The sequence below is a fragment of the Galeopterus variegatus genome, unplaced genomic scaffold (genome assembly GCF_000696425.1).
Source record: "Galeopterus variegatus unplaced genomic scaffold, G_variegatus-3.0.2 Scaffold2178, whole genome shotgun sequence".
NCBI lineage: Eukaryota > Metazoa > Chordata > Mammalia > Dermoptera > Cynocephalidae > Galeopterus > Galeopterus variegatus.
This window is the reverse complement of record NW_007728289.1, coordinates 266243-293589: the sequence shown is the minus strand read 5'-3', so window position 1 is coordinate 293589 and position 27347 is coordinate 266243. Positions and strand designations below refer to the sequence as shown.

The 27347-nt window shown below is 43.1% G+C and overlaps 1 protein-coding gene, 1 long non-coding RNA gene and 1 pseudogene across 2 annotated transcripts; 2 read left to right on the top strand and 1 right to left on the bottom strand.

Annotated features, from left to right (window-relative positions):
* The first annotated feature begins 13404 nt into the window (after positions 1–13404).
* Positions 13405–15631, top strand: MAP10 (microtubule-associated protein 10). The gene has a single exon (XM_008580856.1). The coding sequence runs from the start codon at positions 13405–13407 to the stop codon at positions 15598–15600; it is 2196 nt and encodes a 731-aa protein (XP_008579078.1). The 3' UTR covers positions 15601–15631.
* A 921-nt stretch (positions 15632–16552) lies between these two features.
* LOC103597055 lies at positions 16553–22932 on the top strand. Its single transcript, XR_551081.1, has 3 exons — positions 16553–16726; positions 20401–20574; positions 21801–22932. It is a non-coding gene; the product is annotated as an uncharacterized LOC103597055 (long non-coding RNA).
* Positions 22933–23710: 778 nt separating this feature from the next.
* Positions 23711–26330, bottom strand: LOC103597054 (annotated as a pseudogene).
* Between the last annotated feature and the right edge of the window lie 1017 nt (positions 26331–27347).

Here is a 27347-nt window from a genome sequence, read left to right as displayed (position 1 = left end):
TTCCCAAGCGGTGCACTGTAGCAGTGCGCCACCGGGCCGGCCCATAATACATTTTTAAGAAATAAAGAATGGTCTGAATATTGACATAAGAGGCACAAGAAAAATAATATTGAGAAAAGACTGGGTATGAAGGCACCGGACTTTAGGGTTCCACATTTTTACACTTGTATATGCCACTTTTGAATATACATCAGGAGTGAGGCTATAAACATAAATCCTTCTTTCATTTTATTTAATCATTCTTCACTTTATTTTTAGTGATAGTAATGCATGCAATTGTAGAAAATGTGAAATAAAGGAAAGTATATAGAAAAAGCTAAAAATCCCCTATAAGTCCACATCTGGAGCCATGTCCTATTAACGTTTCATTGTGTATTTTGTCAACACTGAGACTACAGAGTATATCTTATTTCGAATCATCTTTTCCACTTAATAATACATCACATGAAACACTTTTCAAATGTTTTTAATTATTCTTTTGCATTACCAGTTCTAAATGCATTCGTAATGATTCATTGTCTGCTGTGCTATAATTTATTTAACAAATTCCTCGCTTATGTTGGTTTTTTTCCCCTTTTTTTTCCCCTGCTATGTCAGGGTTCTGGAGATAGATGGTTGGGATTTGTAACCTACGAGCACTGTTTTACTCCTGAAAAATTCACAATTTTTCATAACCTACATTTGTCAGGTTCGTATCACTGTGTAAAACAGTTTATGTGAGTTAATTCATCACACACAGCTCTATTGTCAGTACTAGTAATCAAATTTTCTCAGTGAGGAAACTGAGGCATGCCTCAGTCACCCAGTTGGTGAGGTGGTAGAGCTGGGGTTTAAATATAGGCAGTCTTCATTCAAAGCCCAAGACATTAGCCAAAATACCAGTCCCCCTTCTGCCTTGGCCTGCAGCACAAACACAGATTGCAGGACTCCAGTCCTAGGGCTTCTGATGCAGTAGGTCTGAGGTGGGGCCTGAGAATCTGCATTTCTAACGAGCTCCCCTATGATGCTGACGCTGCTCAGCTCCTAGAGACCACACTTTGGCAGCTGCTATACAACACGATGTAGCTTCTCTCGTAAAATCACACCTGCCATCACGTGGGGTTGCATTACATTGTCCATGTGATAAATGAGTTTTCAAATTCAGTAAGTTTGGGAACTTCTAACTAGACGATCTTGTCACAGTGTCTCCAGTATCCTGCCATCCTAGTCTTCCTGGTGCTAAGTCTCTCTCTGTCTCCCAAGTGCATCTGGCAAGTGTCGTGATCACAACACCCAGCGTTACAGTCCTTGGATAGCAACAGGAACATGACATTGATGGATAAAGGCTAATATATCTGAGGTGTGAGTGTTAATTAGGCACCATAAATCAGACTTTTCAAAAAGGAGAGTTGCCATTATTAGTTCAGCCAAATGGTAAGGTCAAAAAATGCACAGTATAGCCTCGTTCGGTATTTTAGAAATTTTGTTAGACAGGTTTTGTGAAAGCACACACATTTTAAAAACAGTAATACGAATGTAATACTTTCACATCTTGAAAACAATCAAGTGATGCATTGGATTACTTCTTAAACTCTGAATCTTTAATTTATTCATTAATTCACTCAATTAATATTTAGTAAGCACCCACGGGGTGATGGTATTGCTCTTGCAGAATCATATATCATTATGATTATTATAATAATAATCCCTAATGTTTTTTCATCCTCTCTTTCCCAGGGAATTTAAATCTTTTCCAAACTTTAGGTGGTTGGTTTTCAAATCATCTCTTTGAAGTAAGATGATCTAGTGTGTTATTACATCCAGTGTGGACTCCAGAAAGCTAAAGACCCGCGGGGCGGGACCCCTCCAGGCAGACCCTGGTACGACCACAGGGAGAACTTACATTCCTGGACTCAAGTGTCGCTGCTCTGCCAAACAGTTATCTTTCTTTGGGGAGTTTTCTGTCCTAGGTTTCTATGGTAAAACACTTACCTCTAAGGGTATTTTTTTGGGGAAAAAAATCTAAAAGAAAGTTAAAAATTAATATCTGTTTTGGCTCCCTGGTGATTCTAAACAGAAAATTTATTGCTTGTACCTTAAGCCCCCAAGTGGGAAACTGTACTTTGCCTTCTAAGGACTCTAATTTATCACCCTTGGAAAAATGATATTCCAGATTAAGAATACTGTGAGGATGGAGAAAGGAGCAGGCACATGCATTCATGGGATTGTAACATTATTATTCTTTTTATGTAGTATGAGGAGAAACTGGATGGAATTATTTTTGGCTTTTTAAAAAGACCATGATCTCCTATGTACTGCTGTTATTAATGCTGACGTTCTATGAGATGATGAAACCTGACCTCTTCTCAGTTAGAAAGATATCAAACTAAATAGTTTCACTAATTCTGATTTGCAGAGATCAGAAATCCGCACTTTCTGATCAACAGAAGACGGTATAAAAGGAACTGGAAACAGAATAAAGGAAAATAATTCAACGCAAATATATGAAGTTCTTTATGAGTGTTTACAACTCCCAAGTTTAGCAAATATGTTCTCCTTACAAATTCAGATTGTGTCAGGGTTTTCTTTAATTTTGCAGTGACTGTCACTTAAATATGAAAACCTAATAAAGCTACTGTTTGCTGAAAAGTCCTCGGGACTGCTTAGTCCATCAATATATTGTGAATTTTTAAAAAGCCCTTATGGATTTCTGAGAAGCAACAGTTTAGGAAAAGAACCAGGCTTCATTGTTTTTATTCACTTAAGTATCCAGAATTGCATTTATCCGTTGAGTTGATAAAATGAAGACAGAGATCTCAAATTACACTTCCACCTACCCTACTTAGTACAAATTCATTACGTTAGTCATTTTTAGGTAATAAAATTTTGAGAGTCAATCAGTTATCACCTGAAATATAAACTCATGAAAAATCTGAATTATAATAGAAACATATAGAAAATGTTTTCATAATGACATATATACTGTTGGAAACGAAACACTCCAAAATGGTTCATGCAATTTTCCCTAAGAAAACTCAAGAAATCAAAAACCAAAGAAACAGCATTTAGGTTTGAGAAACAAGATACACATTCACGAAGAAAAGAATTTCTGAATGAAGGTAAAAACGCTTCTTCCAAGATGTGTTCTGGTAAATAAACACATTATTAGTTTCTTTTTTAAGAAAAGGCATTTTTGAAACCCATAATAGATGCACTTTAATTGTTATTTGAGAGAAATAGTAGTCAATTCACTAACACCCCAAAACTGATGATTATTTACCTAAAAGGATCTTAAGACATTAATAGAAGGAATCAGTTCTGAGTTTAGGGGGTAAAGAGAGAGAGAGAGAGAGAGAGAGAGAGAGAGAGAGAGAGAGAGAGAGAGAGAGAGAGAAGAAAAATTAGAGGTAAAATTACTGCATTATGGGTGCAGTGTGATCTATGAGGGTGGAGGTGTGGGTGGGGGGTGATCTGGGAGGGTGGTGTTGCTCTGTGGGTGGAGGGTGCACACTCCTGATATCTCCTCCTGTTCTTATAAGGAGACTGTTCCTGTTGGCTTAGGGTCCCACAGTTATCCAATACCTTATTACTTCCTTAGGGGCATATATTCAGATAGTCACATTAAGCATTAGAGTTTCACCATATGAATTTTAGGGGCATGCAGTCCAATCCAGGGCACCACCATACTCATTTCCAAAGTCATTGCACCCCTCTGCAGTTCCAACAAGAGGGCACACGTGTTCCGATTTCTCCACATCCCACAGAGCAGTATTCTTGGCTTTTTCAATAGCAGCATCCCTCATGGTGGGAGGTGCGACCACACCCCTTCATGTGGATCTGGGAAATGAGAGTCAAGTCGCCCCTCCTATATACTGGCTTTCTCTATTTGTGGCAGGTAGTACTGACCCCTTAGTCCAGCTTATGCACACGGGAACTAGAGAGAAAGAGAAGATTGACAGTCCAAAGACAGGGAGCCAGGATTTAAGACGGTCTAAAGTAAGTGTCTGTTCCTAGCTGGGCTGGATTACAGTTTCCCTGGGAGGCTGCATCTGCTAGGAATAACCATTTAAAGAAGGCCTAGCTTCCAATGCATGGAGTCATTTACAACCTCAGCCGTGGCTGCCACAGGGGTCCGCACCCGCTGCTGCTTCTGGGAGCTGAGCGGTCTTCCCAGAATGTTCACACCCAGTGCCCGAACAGAAAGGAAACCTGCAGAGAAGTCCTGCATGTCATAAAATTGGCGTGAAGGGAAGAACATGCCCGAACAGAAAGGAAACCTGCAGAGAAGTCCTGCATGTCATAAAATTGGCGTGAAGGGACGAACGCTTAATCCTGTTTACTTTGATCTACCTAAGGCTTTGGATTTAGTGAACCATAACTTCACAATCTAAGGCAAATTGAACACTGTAGGGTCTCTTTGAAAAGGAAGCTCATTCCATGAATTACTCGTTGGGTTCTACAAAGCACAGTTCCACACAAAGAACCCTGCAAGCTGAGGGGCATCCCAGCTTTCTTTTCAGTATCTGCGAATTCTTAGCTCTGGAGATTTTCAAAACTTTCTGCTTTACATGAGCAAATGATCTAAGAGATTATATTCTTCATGCATTAGTTCATTAAATATATAAATGCTATGTATAGAAACAAGGCACTGTGTTAATTGCTATAGACATACAAAAATAAAAGAAATACTATTATCAAGGGGTTTATAGAAAAGTAGAGGCAGTAACTCATGTGTCTAAGAATAATACAAGACAGAAAAACAGTTTACAAGGGAGATTAAGCATGATGGGAAAAGAAAGATCACTTTCAACCAGGACCACCAGGAAAGGATTTCAAGGACATGGTATTTGAGTTAGACTTTAAATAGAGATGCAGTTTGAGATCTGTGAACAGAGGAAGGGCATTCTAGGTCGAGGGAATGTAAACCGTAAATACCAGCACTGAGAAAAGAAAACTACAGTATATGAACGAGGGACAGCAAACGGTAGAAATAAAGGAGGCAACGTTGGTTGGGATCTGGTCTCAGGGGTCCCTATTGTTATTTAAAATTTGGAAACATGTCACTGTCTACTTAACATTTTATGATATATAGAAAGCATGGTCCTTACTGAGCCAAATTCACCTTTTGAAGTTCCAGTTCAAGACGTGACAAACGCATGCACATTTTAAGGAAAAATAAACTTTTAAATGTAAATTGTGGCTGTCACACTAAAACAGCCAGCAAAGAGTTAAGGAAATAAATCAAAAGATAATATATGCATACAAAAGGAGAGGTGGCCAGCAGGGCTCTTGTTGCTGTGTTTTATTTTATTTTATTTTTTTGTTATTGTGCTGTGTTTATGCAGAACCACCTCTCTGCCTCCTGGCTGGCACTGAGAACGAAGCGAGGGCACAAGGAATTGCAAGTCTGTGTGTCCTTTAAGATCTCTAAATAGGAGGCATGCTATTTATACATGACCTACTTACAAATACCCCTTATTTTAAGTGGCTACCTGGGACAGCCATCAGAACTTAATTATGGGTAGTCCAGAATATCACAGCTCCAGCAGGGACAGAAGTTTCCTCTGGAAACACGATGATACTTTGTGGTTAGTTTCTGCAATATTGATCTCCTGTACTGAACTCCAGGTATTTTATAGGTTCTCAGTCTTTTATGGCTGATCTGAAACCCGTGAAAGAAAACGCACTATTATTTTATGAAAAGGTTCAAACATCCACAGAAGTATACAAAATAGTGCAATGAACTCTCGGATACTTATCACACCGATTCAATAATTATTGAGACATTGCCACCCTGGTTTTCCCAAATGCCATGGTTCTCTTATCTTGAGGCATTGTAAAGCAAGTTCCAGACATGTCATTTCATCCCTACTTCAGTTTCCATCTCTTCAATGCATGACTCCTTTCTTAGATAACCTTCATGAGATTAACACGTTTAGCCTTCAACATTAACTGTTTGGTGTCATCTAATACTAGTCTACAATCAAATTGTCCTTGTGGTCTCCAACATGTCATTTTTTTCAGATGGTTCGAGTAAGAATCCAAAAGGGGTGTGCATGTTATATTTGGCACTTATGTCTCTTAAGACTTCATTTGGGTTCAACAGCCCCTAACTCTGTCCCCCTTTCTCCACGCCCTTGATTTGCTGTTTAAACTGGGTCAGTTTTCTTAGAGAACACACCACGTTCTGTGTCTGCTTCTTTGCTTCCTTGTGGTATTCAACTGTTACTTTGTATCCCAAAATACATTTCTAAATTGAATATTGTTGATTTCCTATATGCTAGTGCTTTCCTTGAGCATAGACAAATAAGCCAAAGGAATCTAATGCGACCAACACAAGCTATTCTTGAGACAGTTGGGGCTGAATTTTAATGCAGCTTTACCACTTACCTACTATGTAAATTTCTATATGTTATTTACCCTCTCCCAGTGAGTTTCATTAGTTTCGTTATGAGTATACCAATAATTCCATGGGGTGGCTATGAGGATTAAATAAAGAGAAGCTGTAAAGGGCTTAATGCAAATGCCCAGCACATATAACAGTCTTGACAAAACTGGTGCCTATTTATAGAGTTATTTTAGTGTGCACCAAGCTCCAATTTATGGTCAGAGTCTCCTGAAGGATTGGGCTGCTTGATAAAGTCATTGAGACTTTTGGTTTATTTCCCAGATTTCAAAAGATAGGTATCTTACTAATTAGCTCTCACTACTTACAAAAACAACAGCTGGCTGTCTTTTGGAGGAGTCTTAATTATATGGGTACTCATTTAAAGTAAACCCAGTTGAAAACCTAATACCATTAAATGGAGCAGGTATTTACATTAGACTTGACAAAGCCAAATTACCTAGCTGTGCTATTTCCATCGGTGAGAAATGGGAATTTACATGTGAATTATATCTCTCAGCCTTCCTCTATAACTGAAGGCAGGTGAGTACCCTGTCCAAGGAACCTGGACCAAATCAGTGGCTTTGGTGCCTTGGCAGGCAGGGTTCAGCCTGTTGGGGGGGCTCCTGATGATGTATGCCCCACGGGCTTTCTGCAGTCTCTTCTGAGTGCAGGGAAGTTGCTTCTCTCGCACTTCTGCTGCCATGGCCACTCCCTGGCATCTCTTGGCATGGGGGCATGTTGACGGCCCCCATTTTTCTTCCGCTTTGCATGGAAAGTGTGAAAGGGGGAGCAACGATTACATAAATGCACGTGTCTTTCTGCTAAGCGATTGGCATGATCCTATTACTATTCTACTTCTTATAAATTTCAAAAACAGTAATACGGCTATCCACAATGTGCCAAAAACTAGGATGTTGGTTCTCAAAGAATTGTGCAGGAACTCCCTGCATCAGAATCATCTCGGACACTCGTTAAAAATGTGTATTTCTGAGTTCGGCCCCAGACCTAGTAAACAGAAATCTATAGAAGAGGGACCTACCCAAGAATCTGTATTTTGCCATGCACACTACAGTTTGAGAATGTATGAAATAATCCGGGAGGAAACTTCCCAGAATTGATGAATTTGTCCCAGAGTTACATGGTGATGAAATGCAGAAGCTGATATTTTCATCCAGGACTGCTGGACTTCAAGGCCTATGTTGATTGCACCATGTTACCTTTCTAATTGAATGACAGCCACATAACTTTCTCTGATCCACTGGTATCAAGTGTACACAGCATTCAGCTCACTAATGAACCTGTGATTGTCAGTGCCTTAAGATGCTGCCTAATTTCTTTTTCCCCTTCCTTTCTGGCAGAGAGATTTGTCAGAGTGGGCTTTAGGCCACTTTTCTTGTAAATCACCAGTAATTCCTTTGTTTACTGTCCACCCCTGGCCCCTCCCTTCCCTCCCACCTTCCAGTCTTTCTCCTTGTCCTTAAGTGAGTGAAATTTACAAAATCAAGTTCTAGCAAGTTTAAAATAAAAATTGGAAATGCAACGCAGAGTCTTGGTACCACTTTACAGGATTTTAAAAGATTATTTGCACTTACCTACAACAGCTGTTTTATAACTATGATATTGGAAATGGTCATCATGACTGCGACCATAACTTTGCCTCTGATTTAATTAAGACAGCTTATGGAAAAACTGATCCTCCCCTCCCTATCCAGAAATTCTGTTTCTTAAATAGAAGATGAAAAGATGTAAACAAAGAAAAGGAATTACTGGATGGTAATTCTGAGGATAAAGTCCTGGCATCTCTACCAGCAATGGAATTGTCAAGGTGAATGTCGTTAAAGTTGGGGTTGTTTACAGTGTTTAAGTGTATGAAGTCTGTTTGCAACTCAGTTAGGAGAGAGGGAAATACTTGGCTTAGATTTCAGAAGCCTGTTAGCAGGTCTTGGGGCAGGGCGTCTTTCTGTTTAGGCTTTTATCTGAGGTCCCGCATGAATGACCCTAGGAATGTGCTTCTGCTGATTGAAATCTCCTTGCTCCAGATTACGATGTGCATCTAGAATCCTGAAATGCAAGCCTTTGGAAGGCAATGGAATAGAACCTAAGCACCGAAAGCTGCAACAGGAACCCCGGCTTCCCAGTCTGTCATTCAAGGAATCCTCAGAACTAAGGTACCCAGAGTTGCTGTGGCAAACAAGCACTTGCCAGGGGTTAACTATGGTCAAGGGGAAAAGGCATTAACTTGGCCTTTTCACATTTCTGTTTTTAAAATTGCAGGCTGCGTTCCTTTCCCTTTAAAATTTTCCTTTTAGAATTATCTCTTGTTTTAGCGCTTTAATTATTTTTATTATATCTTTGACCTTTTGGTATATTTTTTTAAATGGAGAAAGCCAGCACGGGTGTAAAGAGCTATTCTTAAATAAGGGAGGTTGAATTCCATTTTTCCTGGGCAGCTCCACGCAAACTCCTCTTTCCTGAGTTTTTGACCCTCCTACTGGGGTGGGCATCTCCAGTCCCCTCTGTCCTGCCAATAACAGGTGGTTACAACTGGTTCTAGAGCTAATCCTGACTAAGGCAGGAAGTCTATAGGCAGCAGGATGCTCTCACTAGTGGGAACTGGAATTAGTATTTTGTGCTTCTAGGGTAAGTCTTGGGCATTTCTAGGGCCACCAAGCCACCCGTCTTCCAAGCAGTGTTTGTTCTTCCCACACAACTGGATGGCCACCTTGCTTCCTTCCACAGCACTTGAGCTTCTAACCATTTTCTGAAGCTAAATAGGTTAGGCTGGAACCGTGCATGGACTTGGCTTCTGCCAGCCCGCATGCTCCCTGGGGGCTGACATTTCCCATGTGTCTGAGTTTCTCTTCCAGCCCATATGACAACACACACAGGTCTGCTGCTACAGAGCAGACCCACAGCTCAATCAGCTTTACTGATCCAGTGCTGCTTCCTCCCCACATTATTAGAGTCCTGTCCTGCCTTACAGCTGTACCACCTCAGTTAATAACACTATCTTCATGTGTCTCTTTCCAACCTAAAGTTATTCCCCCCAGAAAAGGTAGTTAGCATCATGTCTGATCCTGCAAATTCATTAGATTGAGGCAAAAGTCTTGCAATATGCACAGTAGCAAGATAGCTTACATAAAAGGAGAAGATAATGTCGCATCACTATACTTACTCAGGTCTGATGTGAGGAACTTGAGCCACCATCTACATTTTGATAGCTCCTAACCTCTGTTTCCAGCCCAGATCTCTCGTCTACTTTTCAGACCATACATCTAACCTAACTTTTCCACCTGGATAGCTCTCAGTAGCTCACAATCAACGTATCAGACACTAAAACTCATAGTTTTCATGTGTCCTCCCCCACCTCCTTCTCCAGGGACAATAGCTACAAAAAGCCTGCTTTCCTTTGTTTGTTTAATCAATCCAGTTGCCTAGAGTAGGATCCTGGGGTTCCATCCCTCACACTTCACATCCAGTCAATCAACCAGTCACGTGGAATCGCTCTCCTAAATATTTCTTGAGTCCATTTATTTCTCTGCATGCCCACTGCCAATATCCTAACCCAGGCCAGCCCACGTTGGCTTCCCACTGCCCTCACATAACATTCAAACTTCTTAACTTTGCACGGCAGGTTTATATATCAAAATGTTAATGTGCATCAATCCATAGTCTCTTGCCTAGCCCTGCCTTTACCTGCGCCAAAAACAACTAGCTCCTGCAGGCAAGGTAAAGTGTAGAGCATACAAACCTCAACAGATTGAAAATGGGCCCATATCAGATAAATTATTTATTCTAACTATAATAGAATGTTTTAAAAACTCAACGAAAAAGCCTCCTATGTGGCAAGTAATAAATAATATTTATTTTAATAGGTATTTACTATGTGCTAGGTATTGTCTTTTTATTATTAATTCACTTAACACATATAATATTTTTAGAGATAGTTACCATAACTACATTTTTCAGATGAGGAAGGTGATTCACAGAGAGTTGAGAACAAGTACAAGGTCACAGAGCCAGGATCTGAGCCAGGTAGTTTGTCTCCAGAATCCAGGCTCTCAACTACTGCACTGTGTGGTCTATGAACATAAAACATTTTACTTGTCATAGAAGTTTTACTTGTTATATTCAACATTATCCACAATAATAAATGTTATAATAAATATATAAATATATAATAAAAAATATAATAGTGATATAATAAATGTCATGTAGAGTAGCCGGGCAGAGAATTACCATTGTAGAAACTTTACCTGTTATAGAAATACCGTCCTCATAGAAGAGGGACATTGGCTTCTCTGTCTGTATGTAGGAGATATACAAGTTCTACTATTCCATACTATTGACCTTACTCAAAAGTCTTACCAGAGGATGTCTTTTACGAAGAATTTTGTCTACTGTGTTTGGCGCACATGGACTTAATACATCATTGCTTTCCACTTGTATGTCATTATTTCTCTGTCATCCATCCAGTGAAGATGTCAGTTGACATATGTGTCCTCTGCAAGTGTATAGAATGATTCCCAATGCAGAGCAGCATCTTGTTTATATATTGCAATAAAACCTCTCTCTCATGTTTTCACACTAAACCACCAAATTTCTCCAATCCTGAATTTCTCCTGAGCTTTACAATATTCTTCTAAACATCAGAGCAATATAATTTTACTATAAATTATAAAGTTGTATAAAGTCGAACACATCTGCAAAATGCCCAGGAGGCACCTCAAACTATATATATCCCCAAACCCAAAGTTTTGGGGTTTTTTTTGTCTGTCAAATCTGTCTCAATATTCTCTCCTTCAGCAACAAATATTCTTCACCTGGAACTTCTCTTATCCCGTCACCAAATTCATCACGAATGCCTCTTCTGTCACCTCTTTTTCATTTCCTTGAGCCGAACTATGTTCAGGCCATAATTATCTCTTACAAAGCCCACTGCAATAGTCTCCTAACAGATTGCTCTGAATCCAACTCTTATTAATAGAATCCGTCCTCTGTATTCCTCCCCTGCCACGTTTCCAAACACTGATATGACTATTACTTATTCACTGAAACAATTTATACAGAATGAAGTCCAAATTCCTCATGTCGGCATTCAAGTCTCTACACACATTGGCCTTGTCTTCCCAGCTGGCTAGCTCATTGAGGTTAGGAGTATGTTTCTTCAAAAATCTGTCATAGTGCAGTGAAATCCGTCTGTGTCTGTTTATGTTTGTGTGTGTACATATATATATATATGTTTTGTTGAATGGAATTATTAACATTATTCTCACACACAATGATTGCCCAGCTGGAAATAATATCAAAGGAAAACTACAGCCAGAAAATAAAGTGCTAAAAACAAATTTTATTCAGGAACTATTACAAAAGGGGAAAGGACACCTCAGTATAGAGCTAGAATCAATTCTGAATATAGCATATTTGACAAGTGGGGATTTATAGCCCAGGAGCAGGCTGGGGGTCAAGTGGATGGAAAACTCCATCTTTTGGATAGAACAGCAGCCACAGGTGAGACCGACTGTGGACAGTTCATTAGGCGGCTTTCTTTAGTGCCTGATCTGGGAAGGGAGTCCTTGAGACAGGAGGGTAGAAGGACTGGGACTAGGTGGCAGGAGTGAAGCCGTCCTCAGGGCGACCTGAAACCGCCCGTCTGCCCATTACCTTTAAAAATAACTACCTGGTCAAAGGAGGACGAGACTTAGCCCCCTTCGTCAAAGAAGGTGCAACTTCTAAGAAGGGGCACAATAATCCTCCATAGGTACCCAGGAAATGAGGGTTCACCATGTGGCTTATCAACGTAAATGATGAACTGCTGAATAGGAACAGTATCTTCCCCTAAGGCTGAGTAACCCTTGAAGGACAATAAAAGCTTTCACTTAAGGGAGAAGGGGGTCTTATCGTCATCTCTAAGGGGCTTTCTCTTAAACTTTTCCTCACTTTCGCTATCTGGCTGGCTCTTGAATTCATTCTTGTGCAAAGCCAAGGACCCTCTTAGCGAGGGGCTTGAGACCCTCCCTCTTTGGGGGTCTCACCCTATCCGGCCACATCCTGATTTACTTTCAGTGTCCCTCAGCTAGAGTTGACCTGACCCCCAAGTTACATGGGGTCTGCAGTAATAAAAAAAACAAACCAAAAACAAACACAAAGGAGGTCTTCACGTTGCCACTCATGGCCTCGGCCTGACCCTCACACCGCTGTCTTAACCCAGGTCTGGAGGTGAAATGCGCCCCACCCAGCTCCCTGCAACCACGCTCAGCGCTGCACCTGCCCCCGACCGCTCCCCGCGCAGACTCAGTGCGGGCCCTGCGTATAACTTCGTATAATGTATGTTATAATAAATATATAAATATATAATAAAAAATATAATAGTGATATAATAAATGTCATGTAGAGTAGCCGGGCAGAGAATTACCATTGTAGAAACTTTACCTGTTATAGAAATACCGTCCTCATAGAAGAGGGACATTGGCTTCTCTGTCTGTATGTAGGAGATATACAAGTTCTACTATTCCATACTATTGACCTTACTCAAAAGTCTTACCAGAGGATGTCTTTTACGAAGAATTTTGTCTACTGTGTTTGGCGCACATGGACTTAATACATCATTGCTTTCCACTTGTATGTCATTATTTCTCTGTCATCCATCCAGTGAAGATGTCAGTTGACATATGTGTCCTCTGCAAGTGTATAGAATGATTCCCAATGCAGAGCAGCATCTTGTTTATATATTGCAATAAAACCTCTCTCTCATGTTTTCACACTAAACCACCAAATTTCTCCAATCCTGAATTTCTCCTGAGCTTTACAATATTCTTCTAAACATCAGAGCAATATAATTTTACTATAAATTATAAAGTTGTATAAAGTCGAACACATCTGCAAAATGCCCAGGAGGCACCTCAAACTATATATATCCCCAAACCCAAAGTTTTGGGGTTTTTTTTGTCTGTCAAATCTGTCTCAATATTCTCTCCTTCAGCAACAAATATTCTTCACCTGGAACTTCTCTTATCCCGTCACCAAATTCATCACGAATGCCTCTTCTGTCACAGCCCCGCCGCGCGCGCTTCGTCCTGCGCGGCCCCGTGGGGCGGCGGGTCGGGGACGTGGAGCTGGTCTACCGCCTGACCGAGCTGGGCGCCCCCGAGCGGCCGCCGGCCCCGGAGCCAGGACCGGGAGACGCCGAACGGCCTCCGGGGGCCTCGGAACCCCCAGAAGCGCAGAAGGAGCTGGAGGAGGTTTTGCTCCCCGGCGAGGCCGACTCGGACAGCTCGGGTCCTGTGCGGAATGGAGAAGCCACCTCTGCGGCCACTCGTTCCCGTGCCAGTGGGGGGAGGAGTATCAGCCCCGTCGACCATGATGTCACAGAGCTGGACATGGAAACCAACACGTTTTGCCCTCCTCCTCTGTATTACACTCATTTCACCCAAGGAAAGACGCCTCCTCCACCAGGTAAAATCACCATCGAGACTCAAATGCATGTCCCCGAGGAACTGGATGATGCTTTTGCGGAAGAAAACCTTGTAAAGCCCCCAACACATACGAGTTCTCTGAAACATACTAATTCTGCCACACGGGAAAGTCCTCCAGTGCCTATAAATTCTCCACCTATTCAGGATATGGGGGCAATGAAGCAGACTGCATGTTGCCCTCAAACTGAACAAAGTAGAATTAATACAATAAGTCAGCTGCCTTTGTTAAATGCTTTGTTGATTGAGTTATCCTTGTTGTCCAACCAACCCATGGCAAGCACTGCTCATGTACATCCTCACTTAGCTTGGTTATATAGAACCGAGGATAAGAAGGCACCGGAATCTTCTGCCAAATCCATGTGTCCATCTGCATCTGAGAAGGATAAGCTTTCTATGGGGGAACGTGAAAAGTCAGTGAATGTCCAGTGTGGAAAGAACCAGGTTGATACCTTTAAGAAAGGTAAATGTTTTGAAAAGAACAGTGATGCTCCCCAAAAAAGAGTTTCAAGGGGGAGGCCTCTTTATGGCTTAACCAAGACACTGAGACTGCGTTTAAAGCAGACAAATCCTGCAATGTTGGCAATACATGAAAAGAGAGAACAGCATAGAAAAATGCAAACACAAATGTCGGGTACAAAATTCAGAATCCCATCATCCCAGCTGAAAGTACTAAGCTTTGCAGAACAAAGTCAGAAGCCACACCAACTGCTGGAGGAGAAGTGTTTAGATTCAAATGTATCTTTTGCTGAAAATGGTGATACCTCAAGGCAAAGTGGTGGCGTTTTTGCTGAGGCCAGCAGAACTAAAGAAAATAAACTGAAACGTACAGTTGAGAAAAAGACAGTTGATTCTGGTGAAAATAGAGCCAATAATGGTACATCGGAAGAAGTCGTGAGTCCTGTAAATTCCATTATGCCAGAAAGGTTTACTCAGACAAGTATTTTGGGAGGAAAAGTGGAAATGAAAGTACAAACTCCAAGTGTCTCCCGACAAGATGCTACTGTTGACAGAATTGTAGCAGATAAAGAAATAGGTGATAGGCAGGTCGAAACCACAGATGACGACATTCTTACTGCAGAGAGGAGGGAAAACAGCTCAAGTAGCTGCAATGAGAGCATCTCAGAACTGAAGTTTTCAGATGACTTCACCAGCCCTTGCTATTCTGAAGATTTCTGTACCACCGAGAACACCAGCAGAAGTTTACAAGCTCACAAGGGCAGTCCAAGAGCAGAAAATCCAAAACGCAGTCAGCGTATAAGTCAGTCTAGTGAAGCAGGATTGTCCATAAGGAAAAATAGTAGTGGAAAGAGTTCTATTCCTAGCCCCCCGTTTTCAGCTGGATCGCCAGTACTTTCATGTAGAAGATCTCATATTTCAAAGATCCAGGATAAAAGTTTGGAGGAAGCATCTGTTGTCTCTACCAGTTATTCGTCTTCATCACTTTGGACTGAGGAAAAGGAAAACCAGGTAGACCAAAGTAGTAGGCATAATTCTAAAGCTGCAAAGCGAGATCAAGACATCTCTGTTAAACTTAAAACAAGAACTGGTTGCAAGTCCTTAGAAAAAAGCCAGTCACTGCGGACATCTCAGGAGAGTTCTTATCTGCCATCTAATTTGTCAGAACTTAAGGTCCTGGATAGCAGTATATCAGATCACTTTGAAGAAGATAATGATGACTTTGGTTCACTAAATATTTCCAAGCAATGCAAAGATATCTGCGAACTAGTAGTAAATAAATTTCCAGGATATACGATGTAAAAATATGTGCTTTAAAAAAAAAAAAAAGAAACACAACTCTTTGCATTATTAGATAATGATGACTTTGGTTCACTAAATATTTCCAAGCAATGCAAAGATATCTGCGAACTAGTGGTAAATAAATTTCCAGGATATACGATGTAAAAATATGTGCTTTAAAAAAAAAAAAGAAACACAACTCTTTGCATTATTTTAGTACACAAATTTATGTGAATAATTCTTTTTAAAAATATAAATAAGTTAGCCATTCCTTTGATGTTTCAATGGTATTCTGCCATTAAATCTGATAATACTGAAATCACCTCACAACCTAGGTAAGATTTCTTTTTAAGTTGTTTAATCTTATAAGAATAAAAGTATCTATCTTTTTAAACTATCTCTCTCAAAGTATCTAACCTAAAGTATTGATCATTCTGAAGATGAATTCATGTGTGCCATTGAAAAAAGAATGCTAGTTAATTAGGATATTCTCATTTTAATAAGAATAAGTAATTTAACAAATATAGAAGACTTACTGTATAAGATGCATGAAGGTACAAAACTATTTAAGATATAGCCCCTGCTGTTAGAAGAGCTTACAGTCTTATGTATTTAAGAAGTCTTCCTTGATATGTACATGTCTCATGTCCCCAGTAGGTGAAGTTTCTTTTATATGCTGTCATGGTGCTCTGTTCCTTTTTTTAAAAAACATGATTTGTGTGATTACTTCATTAATGTTTTTCTTCCACTAGGCTTAAGTTCTGTGACCAAAGGGACGGTATCTCTTCTACACACCAATGTTGTCTCAGTATCTCGCACAGTCCCTGGCACATGGTTGGGGTGCAGTAAAAACATTTGTTGAAGAAATGAATGAAAGCCAGGCTTTAAAATACTTGTGGGAGGGAATAGGACTAAGCAGTGGAAACAACAGAGACCCTAAAAANAGTAAATAAATTTCCAGGATATACGATGTAAAAATATGTGCTTTAAAAAAAAAAAAAAGAAACACAACTCTTTGCATTATTATAGTACACAAATTTATGTGAATAATTCTTTTTAAAAATATAAATAAGTTAGCCATTCCTTTGATGTTTCAATGGTATTCTGCCATTAAATCTGATAATACTGAAATCACCTCACAACCTAGGTAAGATTTCTTTTTAAGTTGTTTAATCTTATAAGAATAAAAGTATCTATCTTTTTAAACTATCTCTCTCAAAGTATCTAACCTAAAGTATTGATCATTCTGAAGATGAATTCATGTGTGCCATTGAAAAAAGAATGCTAGTTAATTAGGATATTCTCATTTTAATAAGAATAAGTAATTTAACAAATATAGAAGACTTACTGTATAAGATGCATGAAGGTACAAAACTATTTAAGATATAGCCCCTGCTGTTAGAAGAGCTTACAGTCTTATGTATTTAAGAAGTCTTCCTTGATATGTACATGTCTCATGTCCCCAGTAGGTGAAGTTTCTTTTATATGCTGTCATGGTGCTCTGTTCCTTTTTTTAAAAAACATGATTTGTGTGATTACTTCATTAATGTTTTTCTTCCACTAGGCTTAAGTTCTGTGACCAAAGGGACGGTATCTCTTCTACACACCAATGTTGTCTCAGTATCTCGCACAGTCCCTGGCACATGGTTGGGGTGCAGTAAAAACATTTGTTGAAGAAATGAATGAAAGCCAGGCTTTAAAATACTTGTGGGAGGGAATAGGACTAAGCAGTGGAAACAACAGAGACCCTAAAAATTGCAGAAAATCCTTACTGGAGACATGTTTGACTGTAATATTTTTGTTTTGCTGGGTATAAATAACCTTCAGGTGTTCTTTAAAAGTACTTGGAGAGGGAAACTAGAAAAGGTGTCTTCCTATACAGTTTCTTATATAAAGTTGAGTTTATTGTTAGTCATTTCAGGTTGTTCAGTAATTATTTTTGATGTATGCAAGTTGGTTTTTATGAGGTCTAGTGATCATTTCTTTATGATTTCTTCCATTGGTTTTATATTTAGTCCTTATTCTGTGTTCAAGTATTTACATATGTTTTCTTCTGTGTTATATTTAATTCTTAGACCTTTTAATATATCTAATATTTTTGAATGTATGAGATCGGTCCTAATTTTCCTTTCTCTTTGAGTAATTAAACAATTTGAATGACCATAATAATAGGATTTAGATAGGTGGTAAGAGAAGAGGATGTTACATTTTGGGGAATTATATGAATTAAAAAATGATGGGAATAAACATGATGTGTTGATAGGACAGCGAGAATATTATCTTGATTAGAATAACAGGTTCATGCTACAGAGTGGTAGAAAGGAAATTTGTTGAGTAAGAAGACTCCTAAATTGTAGAGAGTGTCAGATGCCAAGCATAATAATAAAGTCCTTAGTAATAGGAACAAGAGTATTTTAGGTTATAAATGAGCACCAGTAAGTAGTCATGACATTTTGAATATTTTAAATTATTGGAAATAATTACCTAGAGGCACAGAAATTATGCCAGAAAAAGTTTTGAAATATAAAAGGTTTTTAATGGATAGTGACTATGATCTTCGTATTTCAGTAAATATAAAGTGTATGGTATATTATCTCACAAAGTCAAAATAACTTAATGCCAGGTACTGTAGCTAAATAGTCAAATGATAACATCTGTGTATATATTTTAATAACAATTATTTTTTACTATGGAAGAAACAAAAATATAAATAATATTGGAACCGTCAAAAAAATAATTCCTTAAAAATCATTTTATTTGGCTGAGAATAAGTCATTGTCCTGATGAGAGCAGGTGAGGAAGACGATGGTTTCGTGTCTAAGGCACAACAGAAACCAAAGAACTTTTAATTAATAAAGCTGAGTAGCTGAACAAGCTTCTCTTTGAGTTATTTCATGAATTGTTATTTCTAGTATTGTGGTATTGTTTTTTCCAGCCTAATTCTAGTGAAAATATCTGTTTTCACATATTTAGTGCTTCCTATTCTTAATCTATTTCATGTATTAATTCTACAGTCTATGAACCTCCTTTTAAAGAATTTCATAATAATCACTACTCGTGAAGGCTTATTTATCTCAGTTGCTTAAAATTATTGAAACATGAAGTGGTGCTTCAAGGTCACAAATAAGGGAGACCTGTCATTTCATTTTAAAGCTAAGCTATTGCAATCCAGCTTTTCTGAATAGCGTGGGTATCTGAACTGCTGTGAAGAAAGCTGAATGGGACAGAGTCTAAGAAGCAAAGTAAGCCACAGGCGTGATCTCAGGACCTACCTCCATGTGGAATTAATGCGTACAGTTAGGAGGCAGCTGTCAGTCATGACAAGTCCTCTGAACTCTTGCCATGAACACATTCACAGAGGACTGTACAGGTGCATACAATATGTTGTTTTTCCTCTAGTCGTATGCATGCTGTTGATGGCATTTTCAGATACAAAGAACAACTGTTATTGAACTTCTGTCATGCAGTTATTGTGGCTTTCTGTTGAGAGCCACTTCTAGTCTCAGTGAATTTATATATATATTTTTGTGTACAAGCAGTGAATTTATTATGGAATGATACTTACAAGACATTTATTTGTAGCAAACACATAGGTCAGCACCATAAGTTAAAAAAAAAAAAAACACGTTTTTTTTAATTGCTACATTGTGTTGTAGGCAAGGCAAAGACATTTCATAACAAAAACAGCAACATGTTAATAAGATAGTTTCGAGTTTGTTGAGTCAAACTGTCCTTAGGCCTAGAGAAATAGTCATTCTTCAGGCTGTTTATATTTTAATTTGGATTAAAATTTCTAGAGAGTTGTACAGAATGTCACCATAGGGGCCAAGACTTGCTGGATCCTTCTGTTCTAACTTTTAACCTAAGACAATACAAGGAGAACTTGCTTAACCGAGGACCAAGGCATTCTTACCGATTCTCTCCCGCGATCTAACTGTGGTTCTAGGAGGTAACAGACTTCAGGATGAGCATCATTGTGTTGGAGTGTGGAACCATAGTGGCCGAAGTATTTCCTTATTTTCCAAACACTTGTTAAGTCTCTGTCATACTATTGTATCTAGAAAATTAATCTAGAAAAAAATCAGGAAATTCAGATAAAAGATTTTTGCTTTAAAATTGTCTACTAAGGAAAAGTTATAGTCCTTTCCTTTTAAAATCCCACTAAAACAACAGAAGAGATGTAATGACAAGAATGAACCCTGGAAAACAAGGAAGATGCTGGCAATGGACAAGACAGTTTGAGGAACTTCTGGAGGATACAAAGCAGATGAGTAGGATTAGGTTGGTGAAAAGACTCTAGGAGAAATTCCTCTTCAACACAGGGTGCTTCAGCACAAGGGTTCTGCGGGAGAAATGAGATCGTTTTCTAACAGAGCATCAGATAAACTTCAGGCTCAGGGCTTGGGAGCAGGAGCAGGTCATGGGGCAGAAACAGAACCCTGAGTACAGTGGAGAAACGGGGCCTGGGCCAAAGGTTATCTGCTAGAAAAGGTGTGGGGCCAGAGAGACAGGTGAGTAGTTTTTTGCTTTTGGCATCAAGTCATATCCAAAGTGTGTCTCCATTTTACTGGGGAGACTGCTAACCCTAGAGGCAAGTTAAAGTGGTATAAACCTGGTCTTTAGAGACAGATGAGTGGAGGTGGAGGTGCATCCTTGACTATGTAATACTGTCTCTTGGAGACCATTTCTTCATTATGGAATTGGTTTCAGGATCGAATCAAGTAATTTGGGTATGGCATATAGGACAGTGAATGTGAGTGTTGGCAGGTGTATTTAATGCCATTCCAGGAATGAACCATGGTATCTGTATTCCCACCCTAGGGACTACAGTCAGGAATACTTCAGTCGGGAAAGCACCTCCGCCTTCGAAAAGGCTTCAGCAACTCTCCCCCAGCAAGGCAAAGAAGTCTGCGGAGATGGACGAGGCGGCATAGAGGCTTCTGGCCATGGGTAGGAGACCGTTCAGGTGAGAGAGCAGCAGAGCCACAAAACCAGGTAGGAGCCCTTCTCAGAACTTAAAGCCAAGTGGGGCATCTAGCTCTGTGCAGTGCTGGGGGCGGGGGAGGCACAAAGCCTCCCTACCGTTCCATAAGAGAGGGAAGTGAGCCAGAGCATAAGTAATGGCAGAATTGTCTAAAATAGTCATAAAGTGGTGCATCAGTGCAGAACGTCTCCCTGCAACCCTGGGTATGGGGCCCTTCCTACAGGACGTTGCTTTAAATCCTCCTGAAAGGTCTTTTGTTTTGCTTTGTCTTTCCTGTCTGTATATTCACATCTTTTCGTAGGAGGTGTACAGAAGTGTTTACTCCTGTCTTTTAACCACCCTGGGGGTCAGGATGGGGTGAGTGGGGAAGGGGCCATCATGATACATTGTAATAAAATAGCCAGAGCTCATAGAACGAGTTGGGAAGGGAGGAGACTTAGCTTTCAAACCAGATATTGTGACTGAGTAGGACCCGTGACAGCAGGAATCCGTGAAAAGCTTTGGGTTTACAAAAGAATTGCTGGTGCTTGTCCAGGAACAGGACAGAGTAGGAGATTAGACAAGCTCCGGAGTGGTAGAAAGACAAGGTAGCCGCTGAAGGGCATGTGTCGGGAAGAAAGAACGTGGGATGGAACAGGTGCGTGAGTCAGGGAGCGAGCTGGTGCCTGCAGGACCAGCTGTGCTTGCAGTTCGACTGTGTAGAATATTGTGTGTTTTATTTACTTTTTCTCGGTTTTAGTAGAGTTCTTTTCTGAAGGATCTTCTGGTTGGGCTATAAGAGCGATAGGATATGCTTTTGGTTTCTCATAATTGAGCTGGAATCCTAAAGGAGAAGCAGGTTACCCAGAGTCTACCTCACGAAAGACTGAGAAAAAAAGACACAGGGGCTCTTGGACGCCGCTCCCTGCTACCCAGAGATTGCTCTTCCAGCTGTTCTCTCCTGAAGACCTGGGAGTTTTGCATTTTGTCTTATTAAGGGAAACTGTTCCGTTACAGCATCTCCCACCCATCTACTGCCCCGAGTGCCGCATCTCATGACTTGTGATTTCGGTGTCAGCCCTGCAGAGGGAATAGGGACTTAATTCTGGACTGAGTGACATAAAAAATAATGGATTGCTTTAGATGCAGAGGAGCCTTTTGTTCAGAAGACTTGGACTGAAAATTATTGCTTGAATATTCCGAATTTTTAAGAGTATTTCCAAGTACTTGTTTGTGTTTTTGTTTTTTTTTTTTTCAGCATCCAGTGAACTTTATTGAAGAGAAACATCTGCTGAATCACTGAGAAGGGGATGACATCACAGAGAGGAACTCCTGATGACCATGAGAGGCCATAGGTCCTGTGGCCCCCTCCTCCTGGGGTTCCTGGCCAGGTGCCACCTCTGTCCCCCATGCTGTGGCCCTCCTGCCACCTTCTCCCTTCCTTAGGGCCCCCAGATTTTCCTCTGGCCAGGATGGTGGACTCTGGCAATGTCCACTCACTTGAGGGATCCCCCTCCTGGGCTGACCCGTTGGGCCAGGTCCTGCCCTACGGCCTGCACAGGACAGTCACAGGACACTGGAGAACACGGCAGGAAACACGCCACTGAGCGGAGGAAACCAAGGCATGAGTAACAACATGTTGGACGTCAGAGCTCAGGGTCTCCGGGAGGAACTGTTCAGATAAGATCACATTCATCCCCACAAGAACAAGCGGCCGGTGGCCTGAATCTACAGTGAGAAAGTAGAGGTGCAGCTGGCGACACGACGAGAGCCAGCAGAGCCTTGGCTCCTCGCCCGGAAGCTCACAGCACGTGCCCGGGCCCAGAGGTTGCTGACCAGGTAGGACAGGATGCGCCCCGGGGTGGACACGGGCCTCACTGCTTTGCACAGAAACGATGGCAGTGGGGGTTAGGGGGGAGTGGGAGCACTTGCTTGACATGTGAATCATCCTGGGGCCAACACAGATAAGGGTGGGCTTCCCAGAGAAGGGATCAGCCTGCCCTGGTACCGGGAATGGGGGGACCCCTCTTGGGAGACCCAGGCAGCTGGCACCCTTGAAATGGCCTCTTTCCCCTAATGTCTCCCAGTCCAGTGCAGGTGGCAGCCGTCTTCAGGTCCCTCATCCAGGCTTGACCGGCCACTCAGGGGGGCCTCCAGCACAGCTGCCCGAGGTGGTGGGGTGTGGGGCAGGGCTCGTCATCCACGGGTGCTCAGCTGTGGTCCACTGTGACAGTCCCAGGTTCCCCTTGCCTTCTCTCTCCTGCGGCTCTGCACAAACACAACAGAACGAGACAACACCCCCACTCCTCCTCCTCCTCCTGCTTTGGAACAAATTCTTCCTGCACCCCCACTCTGGCCGAAGCCAGCTGTGGGGACACTGGCCCACCAGACATCCAGCACCCCTGCCTGGGGGTCTTCTCCTCCCAGTGTTTGGTCTTTTTGCCCACAGAGCCCTGTCAGGCTGCAGAGGGAGAAAACTGCCTCTCAGCTGGCACGGGGCTCCCAGGGCCTCTGTGTGTGTTGCCCTCAGCTCAAGGGTGCTCCCTGCCTGGGGCTCCCCTAGAGCAGTGGAGATGATCCTTGAAAGAAAGTGAGCGGACGACCCTCGGGCTACGTGCAAAGTGATGGGCAGCCCGGGACTGAAGGGGACGCACGGACAAGGAATCACGCGAGACCCCCGGGCTGACAGTTCGCCAGAGAAGTTCCGCTTTATTCAAGGACTGCGCCTACATTTATAGGGTGCTGTGCTCCGGGGCGGGAGAGAGAGTGGACGGGGCGGTAACTGATTGGACAGGGCTGGGCAGGAGGTGAGCCTTGACCTGTGACTGGCTGAGGTTTGGCGTGGGTGGGCTTGGGTGTTGGCGCCAGCGGGCTTGTTTACTGCAGAGAAGAACCAGGAAGGGTGCCATATTGCCAGGGTGTGTCCCTGTTCAGGCACCCATGGGGTCCCTACAGGGACTGCCTTCAAAATGGAAGGCAGCACCAGGTGTGGGGGTGGTAGAGCTTATATAGGGTGCCAGGGGCTGGCTTCTACAACTAAGGAGGGGCATTATATTAATGCAGAAACTGTGCAACCAGGGTGGAGAACTGCGCCCTTGCAGAAGCAAAAGGGTTTCTGTTTAAGTCATGAGGCTTCTTGTAAAGGGAAGGGGGGAGGGGTTTGGTGCTGGAGTGGAAGACAAGGCAGGTGACTGTTTTGTGCTTATTGTATGCACAATGACCCTGGTCACGTCCAAAATCTAGGCTGGACCCTGAAGCCTCCCCTCCGGGGTATTACTTCTCTGCTTTGCAGCTCTTCCTCGCCAGCACTGGCTCCTTCTGGCTGGGGCAGTCCCTGGGCAGGCTCTTCCAGGCCCCACAATGCCTGGGGGCCCATGAGCATGTTTAGCTCAGAGTGCACAGGGTGGGCATTAGGGGCTGACCAGATGATTGGGCTCATGCTTGGGCCAGAGCCCTCAGCCACACCTTCTTGAGCCTCTATTTTGCTGGGGTCCCCACCTGAGGCTCGGGCACCCCATGTGCTGGGTGCAGCAGCTCCCTACTTGCATGTCTGGCACCTTGTCAGGGCCTTCCATGAGTCACGTGGGGTTTGGTCTTGTTTGGTGGAATCCCTTCCAGCTGGTGGAGGAGGAGGGGGGCAGGGCCTGGGCCCGGCTGCCCTGCCCCTCTGCCCACCTCAGGTCAACTGTTGTTGGCCTGGGCTGTCCCTCCCCCTTGCTACAATGTCTCTGCTGCCTGCAAGGAGAAGCAGTGCCTGGATCTTCTGAGCCTATGGCTCGTAGGGCTCAGGGTGGCTCACGGCCCCAACCCCTGTCTCATTTTCCGACGCTGCTGACTCTTCCACTACAAGCTGTGGCCTCCACGTTAATGGAGGTTTGTTTTCAGCCACGGCACACACTGCCTGGCCGTGGCCTTTGTCCCCAGTGCTGTGGCTGCACAGCAGTCGCCTGTACTGCATTGATGGGCGAGCCCCTTCCTGCAGCATCTGGCTGTTGCTCTCGCCAAAAGACCCTGCCTGCATGGTGACCTGAGCTGCCGGGAATGCCTGCCCGATGGCCCCTGCTACTGCCTGCCTACCTGAGGCCCTCCGGCCCCTTCCCACACGACTCTGCTTCTCCGTCACCGCCGGGGTGGTCTCCCGCTCCTCTTCATCTCCAATGAGTTTCATTAACGCCATAAAAGTGGGAGGACATTCTTGCTGATCCAGGAGCTGGAGCTTGTCGCAGAGGGTGTTGGTCACGGAGGCCCTAGTGAGAAAATGTTTCAGGCGAGTTATGTCTGTGCTTTGCTCTAAGAGGCTGTGCTGCATGGCTTTCTGCAGCAGGGGCTCTAAGCACAGTAAGTAAGCAGAGACTTTCTCTTCGGTCTTCTGAAAGGTCTGAAGAAACCTAAACTGAGAGGTTCTGAAGTCCTCTTTATTCCCAGAGATGATCTTCAGGGCGTCCAGGTACTGCTCCACAGTGATGGAGTCATTGTGGGCCCAGAGCACCCGGACGGTGGACAGCGCAGGGCCGCCTCAGCTCTCCAGCAGACGCCGCCTCTTCTCCACCTCAGACACTTGCCACATCTGCATCATCTCAGTGACCTGCTCCAGCCACCCTTCAGAGGTCTCTTCGCCTGGGCCTGGGAAAGCACTTTCCAAAAACACTCTCAGTTTTCGGTACCACATACTTTCTTCCAGAGCCTGCAAAACTGCTCGTCAGACTTGGCTCGAGCCCTCTAGCTCCATGTCCTCACGGGCCAAGGTGCTATAGGCCAGGGTTTTGGCCACATCTACCGTTCTCCAGCCCTCATCTTTCAGGAAGTAGTTCAGTCTATTGATAAAGTCTTCATCTGAGTTCAGGGGTTTTACCACCACTTCCCAGGTGCCCCGTTTCCTGGTATCTGACTAGGGATCGTAACGTAATTGACAGTGTCAGCCAACTCGATGAGGACTGCCTGTGGCATTGTCTTCCCTTAGGAACATTCTGCCCGGCACCCTGTGCGCACACAGGGGCTGCAAGCCTGCCTTCACGGTCTCTTTAGTTTCAGCCTCGCTGTACTCCACGGGGATGCCCACGATCAGCAGGGCCTTCCTGGGATCCAGGTCCATGCCCTTGCGCCAGTCTTCTAACAGTGTCACTGCCATTTCTCTCATCTGCCTACGGACTGATCTAACACTAGGGAAGTAATGAGCTCAGTGCTTCACCAGACTCAAATAATTCTGAGCCAATGCCAAGGAGGAAGGCAGAAGTGTCCCAGGTTTCCACAGCCTCCTTTTTCTGTGGATTCCTCCTTGAAATCCGTGTGCTGTGGACGCCCTGCTGAGTAGGGTCCCGCTAGCAGTTCAGATGCTGCTGCAATTCTGATTCCACGAGCACTCAACACTTGGTCTGCCCTCTAGCTCTGTCCAGTCAGGCAGACCCAGAGGTAACGGGTCTTGCTGCGCTTGATCTATCCAGAGCAAGACAGAGGTATTTTGGTGTGATTCTGGTCCATGTCTCCCAACTCAGGTGGTGCCGATTCTAAGTCACCACAAGGACTCTGGTACAGAGATACAGGAAACTACCTGACTGGGGGCTGCTGCTTTAGATGCCTCCAGGTCAGAGCATCCGTGCAGTGCAGACACCATGTGTATGTCACTGCTGCTGCCGCGATGCAGACTGGGCCATGAGGCCTTTTAAACCGTTGATGTGAACAGCATGGTACTCACACTGGTGAGGTAGTAGTGATGCTTTTATTTTGTAATGTGTGCATTCAGTGGCCTTGACTCCATGTTTGACCTCCTCTGCACGCTGGTGTGGGGGTTGGGTCCCCAAGTCTTAAGGCAGCTCTGCTCCTGTGGGTTTCCTGGTCTCAGGTGATGCTTTAGCTCTCCCAGCCTGCATTGCACACTGGTTGCTGCACAGGTCTGGGGTCTCCATGGCAGTCCCACTCTCAAGGCTCCAGTAGGCCTGGCACTGTTGGGGTTTCTCTGCTGCAACTAGTTTCTGAGACTGGGAAGGCCAAAGTCCATCTGGTGGTGGTGACAGTGATGCATGGGTCTCACATTGCAAGATGGTGGAAGCAGAGAGAGCAGAGCCGGAAAAGCATTTGTTAACCTGAGGTTTTTAAGATCTTTCTAATCTCCTGAGAAAGCCCTGGGTGTAAACATCTGTTTTTTGTTAACAAAGGGCTCCATATCCTGGCTATTCTTTGTAACAGCCAGAATTCAGGTCTCTAGGAGGACAAAACTTCCGTTTCAGATAAAGCTTCCTTCGATTCTGGTGCTGCTGTTCTGCAGCACGTGACTTCTTGGTGCCCCTTCCTTCCTCCTCAGTCACCACGTGGGTCCCTAGCGTCAGCCTCTCAGAACCAGTGTGGGAGGCAGGGTTTCACTAAATGATGGCCTCACTTCTCACTGGATGACAGAAGTGCTTAAAAAAAAAAAAAGGAACATGGTAAAATGGTCTCCATTGTATTCATTCATTTTAGCACTAACATCTCCCTCCCCTGACTAGGGCTTCGCAGCCTGTAAGGGGCTCCCACGATCTCCCTCCTCTTCACGGGGACCCTGCGAGCTACACACCCACGGAGATGCGGGGACTGAGGCCGTTCCCATGTCCATCACCTTTGTCACTTCCCCAGAGAAACTGGAAGGCTCTCAGCATAAGCCTCAGAAAAGTAATGTTCCTTCAATACTCCTAATGTTTCCAGAATCAGAGGGGACAGCAATGGTAAATTCCAGTTTTTTCTGTTTGTTGTTCTCTTGTTGTGGCAAGAACATACAGTGTGAGATCTTCCCTCTTAGCAAGTGTTGACGTGCACAGCACATGATTGCTGAGTG

Excerpts from the sequence above, each read along its gene's own strand:
- MAP10 (XM_008580856.1), top strand. The coding sequence starts at position 13,405 with ATGCCTCTTCTGTCACAGCCCCGCCGCGCGCGCTTCGTCCTGCGCGGC.